This window comes from Aethina tumida, chromosome 4 (genome assembly GCF_024364675.1).
Source record: "Aethina tumida isolate Nest 87 chromosome 4, icAetTumi1.1, whole genome shotgun sequence".
Lineage (NCBI taxonomy): Eukaryota > Metazoa > Arthropoda > Insecta > Coleoptera > Nitidulidae > Aethina > Aethina tumida.
Genome location: NC_065438.1, coordinates 4704275 through 4714459, shown reverse-complemented (window position 1 = coordinate 4714459; position 10185 = coordinate 4704275). Strand labels below are relative to the sequence as shown.

Sequence of the window (10185 nt, the reverse complement as noted above, 5' to 3'; positions counted from 1 at the left end):
AATTTATAAATTTATGTAACTGTAAAAATGAAAAAAATAATTTTTTTATACATCATGAATAATTCTAAATTAAAATTAAAAATTACAGTCCTTATGAATTTATTTCTTCTGAGAAACAAAACCACGGAATAAAAGATAAAAATAAATATTAATGAATTGACGTAATAATTCTGAGTACCATCAAGTTTTCTTTTTACACTTAATTGTTCACTAATAATGTCACTTATGTTTAACATGTTTTATCAAGAACTGAAATGATAGAAATAATAAGTTACTAACTGATATTCTCCAGTTTACATTGTATATATTTTTTATTTAATTTTAATGATATTATTACTTATATTAAATACTGAACTAAAATGAACCCAAAAAAAGAGTTAAAAACATATCAAATTGGTTCTTTAAAATTTAATTAATTAATTAAATGACTTAAAATATTTTCTGTTAATTTTAATATTTAGATATACATGTTATTCAATTAGCAACATAATTTATATAACAATTCTATTATTATTCATAATATTTTTATTAAATTTTATAAAATATTGTAGAAAAAAAATATATTTTTCTGTAAATAAGTTTTAATTTTTTATAGTTAATGAAAGCTATTTATACATTTACATTTATAATAATATAAATTTCTTTCATAGAAACGTTTTTTGTATAGAATATATTTTTTACTTAACTTTAGTAAATTTTATTAACTATTGGAATAAAATAAACACCATTAAATATTAGAAACTCGAAAATATATAATTTAAAAAAATATGAAAAAGATTCTTTAGAATTAAAAAATTTTAAATATTTTCTGTTAAATTAAATATTTAGATATATGGTATATGTTATTTAATTAATAACATAATTTGTATTAAAAACCCATTAATATTCTAAATATTTTTATTAAATTATATAAAATATTTTATAAAAACTATTTTTTTGATAACAATGATTAATTATTATTATTAATTGTGAAGCTCTATATTATTAATGTTATATTTGACTCCTCAAGTTCCAAATTAATTTCTTATAAAGTTTTAATATTTTATAGTTGATGGAAGCTATTAAATTATTTATAATAATCTAAATTTCTTTTGTAATATTCTCCATTTTTGTATATGTGTTACTCCACTTTAATGATATTTTTAATAACTAATGAACTAAAATTAACATAATTAAACATTATATACTCGTAAATGTAATTTATATATATATATATATATATATATATATATATATATATAATTTTTAAACAATTATTTTTAATTAAGTAGTTTTTCTACAATTTGTGAGGCTCATTATTATTTTTATCTTTGACTTTTCAAATTCTAAATTAATTTCTTATTAAATTTTAATTTTTTTAATAGAAACTATTAAAATATTTATAATAATCTAAAGATTTTTTTTGTAATTTAAAACTTCCAAAAATTATTTAAAAAAATTCGACATTTAATTGTTTTTTTTTTTATTTTTAACATTTTAGTTTAATAAGTAACATATCTCCTGAAATCTTATTGACTAAACTAACAAATGATTTTTAATATAAATTTTTACTATTTGTTGATATTTGTGTAAAAAACCTACACCTGTATAATTGCTGTCAATTAGTTATTGTGACATGAGCGCTTAAAATTCCGGAATATTTGCAATAAATAACATAAAAAATGTCGGTGGATATTCCAAAACCTTTTAAATTTATCTAACATTCCAGACCAGTATTAGCAGAAAATGAAACTTACAAAGAAAAATACTTTAATAAGAACAATTACGAGTTAAAAAGGCCTTGTTCGAAAATGGAACTTATTAAAATAGCTTTAAATGTGGGGCACATTACAATATTTAAAATTAACAATTGCTGAAAGAATGACAGTAATCCGGTGACGTAGCCCGATGTTCCTTGAAAGTACGGTAAGCGAGTGCCACCCTGGCAAAAATTATTAAAATTCTTAGCGGGCTGTGGCAAATATATATAGTTAATGCCTCGATAATCACCACATTCAAAAATGTTCCGTTGTATTATCCTTATATCCATACTGCAAACATGGATCGTGGCTGCTCAGGAAGTCAGCAGAGTTTTGCAGCAAGATCTCGTAAGCAACTTTTTTTATTAAATTTGAAACGTTTAAGTACTTTTTATACTTATATAAGGCGGCAACAGTTACCAACTACGGATACACATTTGAAACTCACACGGTCGTCACTGAAGATGGTTACATTTTGGAAACGTTTAGGGTTTGTAAGGGTTCATGTAGTGGTAAGCCTGTAGTGTTCCTGCAGCATGGTGTCTTTAATACTGGGCAACATTTTTTGTTACTTGACCCACCAAGATCTCTTGGTAAGTAAATTGTTTCTTATTAATTACTTACTTAATAATTTGTGGCTTAGTGAGTATAAATCATTTTGTTTATAAACACTATAAAGCAATATAAATATATAATGCTATCAAATACTTAACCTGACCTCAATTAATAAATCAAATCAGACCAAATGAGTACGATAAATTGGTAAATAAATACGGGAAAAGCATTTAATTTGTACTAGTAATAATATAAATGTAAAAAGTAAATTTATGTAAATATAGTGCGTATTAAAACTAACTAGTAGAACTTTATAGTCAATTCAAGAAATAAATGGGAAATCAAATATAAAATTAAAAGTAAATTATGTAAATTAATAAGATGCTAGTTTGAAAAGTCATGATAATAAACAAGCACATAATCAAGTGAATAATTATTAATTCAAATGAAACCATTTAATTATTACTGAAGTAAACAATACAATGTTCTAATCTCATTGTTTTAATTGTTTATTGTTGCGTAATTGAAACATATGTAAATATTAATTTAAAATATTCCAATTAATCCATTGATTAACAATTTACTAGTTAGTAAATTAAGTTTTAACTATTTGGTTTAAAGTTTTATTAATATGCTTCAAATAAAACTGTGCTCGTGAAGGCTACATATTGGCCAACACCTACGACGTCTGGATCGGCAACTCCCGAGGCACGACATTCTCCAGAAGACACAAGACCCTCAACCCCGAAACCGACGCCCAATTTTGGCGGTTCAGCTTCGACGAGAAGGGCCGTTACGACTTGCCAGCAAACATCGACTACATCCTGAACGCCACCGGAAGGAGCCAGTTGTACTACGTCGGCCATTCGGAGGGAACGTCCTCGTTTTACGTCATGGGGTCCACCAGACCCGAGTACAACGCTAAGGTCAAGGCGTCCATTTCCTTATCTGCCGTTGCGTATTTGAAGCACATAAACAATCCGGTGTTTCAATTGTTGGCTGCTAATGTTCACTTGATTGAGGTTCTTGGTTTAAAAACTGGAAACTAGTGACTGGGGGTTCTAATTTGATGTGGTTGCAGGATTTATTGGCTGGTTTGCCACTTGCTGCTGTGTATGATTTAAGAATTCCTAATGGGCTTATAGCAATATTCGGTCAAATACTTTGTTCTGATGGGGCACTACTTACCCAGCCCGTTTGTAAACAATTGTTGGTAAGTTTTGCTGGATACAGCACTTTAGAACTGAACAAGACAACTATACCAGCCATTTTGACAATCACCCCATCCGAATCTTCTATTTTCCAAGTACTACACTATATACAACTTATAAGATCAGGTAACGGATTAATCTTTGATTATTTTAAGGTTTATTTTATAATAATGGTTTTTCAGGATTTTTCAGACGTTACGACTACGGACCAACAGAAAATTTAAGGCGTTACAATCAACCCGCACCACCCAACTACGATTTAAGTAAAGTCACATGTGATACGTATTTGATGGTATCACGAAATGATTTCTTCGCTGATCTTGGAGAAGTACAACAATTAACATCGAAGCAATTGGGAAACTTGAAGGGAATGTACATTGTGCCCGATCCTTTGTGGGCACACAACGATTTTATCACTGGTGTTAACGCCAAAAGGTTCCTCTACGACAGAATCTTGTGTTTGCTTACAAATTACGAAACGAAAAGCCAGAAAAATTGTATGGCTCAAAATGATGTCTTCAATATTTTCGGATAACTGTGATTTAAATAATTTGTTAAGTATTCAATAAACTACAATAGTTTCGACCACTATTAGTTATTACCAAATGTCTGGAACCACCACAGCAACGTATAATTAAGTGATTAATACTTTCACTGTCAACAGAATATTTTTGACTCGTTAATCATTCACTTCACTAATTACAGATAGACATCCAATATTTATCCCAAGTCTATTAATTAAACGTCTAAATACAATCGACCTGGTAGTTATGTAATTACCAAACTGGAAGGAAAAAATACGCAAATCTATCAATTAAGTGGTGAATAGTTAATGGACGAATTGAAATAATTATAGTCAATTATGCGTGGTGTTGGGCCAAAACAACTTTTAATGATTGGGGGCAATGATAGGATTTTCGTGTACTCGTATTTTGGACGAATTGCCAGTGATTTTTAACAGCAGATGGTGTAAAGGATGCTGCAACTAAATTCCACAACAAAATTGTCACATTTTGTCGTTTATAGTGGTAATTTTTCGATGGTGAATTTATTGAACCTTAAAATATTGATAATAACACAGAAATGACAACCAATTTTTTCTCCTTTGATAATGAAATAACTTATTATGAAACGTGCACGTAAAAGTTGGGCTAAACAATCTAACTTTTATCAAATTAAATTATCTTTTATGTGCGTTATAAACTTGAATAAACTTCATAACTAGAGCAGTAGAGTTTGAAAAGTTACGATTTTAATCGTGACCATGGAAGCGATTGCCAGCCCCGTAAAGAGCTTAAATTCGGGTGTTTCCATGCGGTGGATGTACCGTAAAAGCTTTGTTTCCATTTATGAATAAGTTATACAGGAATTGACAGATGTCTAATGCCACATTAATCCGCAGTTTTACTTACATCACCCTGGCCGGGTGTATATTGTCTCGTCGCCGGGGCCGCCCCACAATTAAATTTACACTAAACACTACGAATATATTTGAATACAATGGCGGAATGTTAAGAGGCGTAGCTCCAATCGAATAATCCAATTGTTGGGAAAGAGGTATTTGCTTCCCAATAGTGTGTGATCAATATCAAGATACAAACCTACATTTAATTAAACACAATTTAGTTGTTTTACATAAAAAAATTGTAGTAATTATTGTCCCTTGCTCGTGTGCTTCTCTTGGAAGCAGAAGCATCAATTTCTGATGATAAAACCTCCATAATTCTGATGATGATGCTGACCAAATATTTTCTTTTTAATTACATTTCTGAACACTTTATTATTATGCACTTCTAATGCTTAATCCTACATCCAAATAATGCATTTCTTCTCTTCAGACTCATGTTTCCGATTGTAATTTACTTTGGATTTTTGTAGATGACACATTGCTTATGTCTCCTGTTAGACAATCTTGTACTTAAAGGTCCTCCCATATCACAGATTGTGCACATATTAGTTTTATTTCTTCTTTTTCTCTTTTCTCAGTTGAAAATTTTGAATTCAAATCTAATAGTGAGGAGTCTAACTCAAAATATCACTTTGAATCTCAAGATTTTTCTTATATCTGTACATGGCAATGGTGGACTGGCATAATCTCCTGAATATGAATCCTCAATTATTCTCCAAAAAATGCCTTCCTTTGCTCCTGATTGGTCTCACCAGACTGATCACCAACGGAAGATATTTCGCCGAAGAGATCTTATTGTAATTTCCTTTGGATTTTTGTAGATGACACATTGCTTATGTCTCCTGTTAGATAATCTTGTACTTAAAGGTTTTCCCATATCAAAGATTGTGAACATATTAGTTTTATTTCTTCCTTTTCTCTTTTCTCAGTTGAAAATTTCGAATTCAAATCTAAGAGTGAGGAGTTTGACTCAAAATATCACTTGAATCTCAAGATTTTTCTTATATCTGTACATGGCAATGTTGGACTGGCATAATCTCCTGAAAATGAATCCTCAATTACTCTACAAATAATGCCTTCCTTTGCTCCTGATTAGTCTCACCAGACTCATCATCAACCGAAGATATTTCGCCGAAGAGATCTTATTGTAATTTCCTTTGGATTTTTATAGATGACACGTTGCTTATGTCTCCTGTTAGACAATCTTGTACTTAAAGGTTCTGCCATATCAAAGAGTGTGCACATATTAGTTTTATTTCTTCCTTTTCCCTTTTCTCAGTTGAAAATTTCGAATTCAAATCTAATAGTGAGGAGTCTAACTCAAAATATCACTTTAAATCTTAAGATTTTTATTATATCTGTACATAGCAATGGTGGACTGGCATAATCTCCTAAAAATGAATCCTCAATTACTCTCCAAATAATGCTTTCCTTTGCCCCTGATTAGTCTTATTTGTAGATCGTGTCTTTTGCTGAATGATCTGGTACTTAAAGAGTCTCTTACATCAAAGAATGTGCACATATTAGTTTATTTTTTCCCCTTTTTTTTCTCTTTTGTCCTTTGAATTTGATTTGTCTAAAATGTGTTCTTTCGAATTCTTTTTTATTGCTTCTGTAAAACAGAAGAGACAAGTTTTTACGACCCCCAATAAAAACAATTATCCTTCTGTATATTAAAAATGATTGAAATTCTAAAATACTATAAATAGACTGAAGCGTAATGGAAATAAAATCATGTAAAAATATGATGTCGTCGAATTAAATCGTCGACAACTTTATCTAACAACAGCCGTCAATTCAGAAAATAGACTCGTGAAATTTCTCAAATTTAACAATACTTTAATCTCATTGTCGAACTCACAATGCAGCATTATTCCACAGTCACGACATTGCAGTTGATTATAGAGATTAGGGCAGATTATCACAGCAAGATTCTTCCTCGCAAACAAGAAACGTATGTTTGTTATTTTAATACGGTGTCGGTCCATTCATGTATTCACACACACACACACACAGAGTGAAAAGAAGTAAGCGAGGCAAATTATACCTCTCCGAATACCACCCCTAAGGTGAACCGTTACCAACAATGCAGACCAGAATCGCTAATTAAGCTGCATTTTTCGTTGATGATTTAATGACACCCCTGGATGTTGTGTGATAAAAATCTGAAAGTCTCCGTTATCAGATAAAACAGGACATGCCCGATACAAAACTGGAGCTGACGAATATTAATTGGGCAATAAATCAAAGTTGAATCGGACACATCATAACTCAAACATGTGCAGCCGAAAAGTTCAAAAATGATATAAGGTTTCGGTTAATTTAAAATAATATTCGGTTACAGGCTGTAAATAACCTGTCAACTGTGTTTAGATTTTTTAATGTCGTTAAAATATTTTTCACTTGCTGCAAGAGCATGTGTTATTTATTAATGAAAATGAGCCCGAGAACGGGAATGTACTACTGGTATGTTGTGTTTTTTTTTTTTGGGTTGATGAATTTTCTAACGCGGATTTAATGGGATTCTAACAGCTTGTTAAAATTCGTCGAACATTTTAAGCAACGTTCGCAGAGTTGTGTAAGTAATTAATAATGTACGGTTCAAAAAAATTCCTTCCCACGCTTCATAATTATATTTTATATGAATGTTTTATAAGATTATCTTTAAAAACAAACAAAAATAGGTAAATAAATGATTGTATTTATCATATTTATTTATGGTGTTTAATTTTATATATTTAATATTAATAATTAATAATTTTCTAATAAATATAAAGCTAAAGCTTTAACCATTTGGTATAAAGCTTTATAAATATTCTTCAAATAAAAATGTGCTTGTAAAGACTACATATTGGCCAACAACTACGACGTCTGGATAGGCAACTCCAGAGGCACAACATTCTCCAGAAGACACAAGACCCTCAACCCCGAAACCGACGCCCAATTTTGGCGGTTCAGCTTCGACGAGAAGGGCCGTTACGACTTGCCAGCAAACATCGACTACATCCTGAATGCCACCGGAAGGAGCCAGTTGTACTACGTCGGCCATTCGGAGGGAACGTCCTCGTTTTACGTCATGGGGTCCACCAGACCCGAGTACAACGCTAAGGTCAAGGCGTCCATTTCCTTATCTGCCGTTGCGTATTTGAAGCACATAAACAATCCGGTGTTTCAATTGTTGGCTGCTAATGTTCACTTGATTGAGGTTTTTAGTCTAAAAACTGGAAACTAATGGTGAGGGTTCCAATTTGATGTGGTTCCAGGTTTTATTGGCTGGTTTACCACTTGCTGCTGTGTATGATTTAAGAATTCCTAAAAGGCTTATAGCAATATTCGGTCAAATACTTTGTTCTGATGGGGCACTACTTACCCAGCCCGTTTGTAAACAATTGTTGGTAAGTTTTGCTGGATACAGCACTTTAGAACTGAACAAGACAACTATACCAGCCATTTTAACAATCACCCCATCCGAATCTTCTATTTTTCAAGTAGTACACTATATACAACTTATAAGATCATGTAATGGATTAATCTTTGATTATTTTAAGGTTTATTTTATAATAATGGTTTTTCAGGATTTTTCAGACGTTACGACTACGGACCAACAGAAAATTTAAGGCGTTACAATCAACCCACACCACCCAACTACGATTTAGGTAAAGTCACATGTGATACGTATTTGATGGTATCTCGAAATGATTTCTTCGCTGATCTTGGAGAAGTACAACAATTAACATCGAATCAATTGGGAAACTTGAAGGGAATGTACATTGTGCCTGATCCTTTATGGGCACACAACGATTTTATCAGTGGTGTTAATGCCAAAAGGTTCATCTACGACAGACCAAAAAATTTATGGTTCAAAATGATCTAATCATTTTTTTTTTTTTTGGATAATTGTAATTTAAGATAAGGGTAAAATTTAATTTGTTCTGTATTTTATTGAATACAGAGCATTATTGATAATAGATGACGTTTTTTTCAGGATTTTTCAGACGATGTAACTATGGAACAATAAAAAATTTACATGGTTACAATTAATTCTCACCACCCAAAATTATTTATTCTTATTTGTTAATAAAGTTTTTTCTGTGTTCTAATGTGTATTTATTTATCTATAAGGTTCTAAAATGTATTAATTAAAATATTAATTTAAAGTAATTGCACAATAAAAATATATTTGTACTGGTGAATAACAAAATCAATAATAATAAAAATTTAAACTCCGTTTTTGCTATTGTATATTCGAAAAAGACAATAGAAAGTAATAACCTATTAATAAAAATTAAAGAGATATGAACACAAAAGTAATTAAATCTGATTGGTAATAAAAATATTTTATACTCATATTTAATTGAATAAAGAAATAAAATGGCAATTTTATTTAATTTCCATTTTGATGCCATTGATTATTTAGAATTTTAATACTTTTAACGCCAATTATAAATTGCACAACAACTATTTTATGGTAAATGAACTATAAAATTTAATATAACTGGAAATATCAAACAGTTCTTTTTTAGTTTGTTTTCTCCCTTTTAGATTCGCCAACAAACCTATAAATCGGGGGCAAACCTAATTTGAATACCGGAGATTTATTGCTTCACTTGTCTCAGTTGCCTCAAAAACAGTCCAAATCAAACTTCGGATTTATGGTGTTGTTTACATTTGTCTGATTTCAATAAAATGAAGTAAATCTAATTTGATGGCTGCCGAATCGACGATAAATAACTTTGTGCGACGAAGAAAATACACATTCCTGCGGTCCTGCAATTTCAATCAAAAGCAAAGCCGATACCCGCAAAAGAGTGATTAACGAAATTAATTTATATATTTCGATGAAAAATCAGTTTTTTAACGAACCCACCCTTTCGGCCAGAATAATGTAATATTTGGATCGATGGGGATTTGAAGTCGCGGGGAAATTAAATATCCGGGTCCGGACTTTTTGCTTCGTGTAATTATGTTAGAACAGTATCGAAAAATTTAATATTCGTAAACCGATTGAAATGTGAAACCTGAACAGAGATGGGCCAACAATTTCTTATCTGATCCCATCTGAATTATTCGATATTCCACAAAATCGGTCTGTCTTGTTATAACTTTCAAGATGTTGATGTTGAGAAATATTATAACAGTGCAATATTACAATAATATAATTAAACAATTAAAAAATGTGGAATACTAAGATTGAAAAAGTCAAAAAATTTTGTAAAATTTAAAACAGGACAGACTTTTATCTGTAATCACATTCTTTAAATGTTGTTTTATA

At 30.5% G+C, this 10185-nt stretch overlaps 1 protein-coding gene across 2 annotated transcripts; it reads left to right on the top strand.

The window, feature by feature from the left end:
- The first annotated feature begins 1927 nt into the window (after positions 1-1927).
- LOC109600427 (lipase 3-like) lies at positions 1928-8802 on the top strand. 2 transcript variants are annotated; one of them, XM_049965835.1, is made up of 5 exons: positions 1928-2087; positions 2146-2332; positions 2955-3316; positions 3376-3631; positions 8489-8802. In XM_049965835.1, the coding sequence occupies exons 1-5, from the start codon at positions 2001-2003 to the stop codon at positions 8785-8787; spliced, it is 1191 nt and encodes a 396-aa protein (XP_049821792.1). In that variant the 5' UTR covers positions 1928-2000; the 3' UTR covers positions 8788-8802. The 2 variants fall into 2 exon arrangements, with proteins under 2 accessions (XP_049821792.1, XP_049821791.1); XM_049965834.1 differs by lacking the exon at positions 8489-8802 and adding an exon at positions 3688-4090 and having other exon boundaries at positions 1942-2087.
- Positions 8803-10185: the final 1383 nt, after the last annotated feature.

Coding starts and splice junctions, on each gene's coding strand:
- LOC109600427 (XM_049965834.1), top strand. CDS start 2,001: ATGTTCCGTTGTATTATCCTTATATCCATACTGCAAACATGGATCGTG. Junction 2,088..2,145: donor GAGTTTTGCAGCAAGATCTC/GTAAGCAACTTT, acceptor TACTTATATAAG/GCGGCAACAGTTACCAACTA. Junction 3,317..3,375: donor CTAATGTTCACTTGATTGAG/GTTCTTGGTTTA, acceptor ATGTGGTTGCAG/GATTTATTGGCTGGTTTGCC.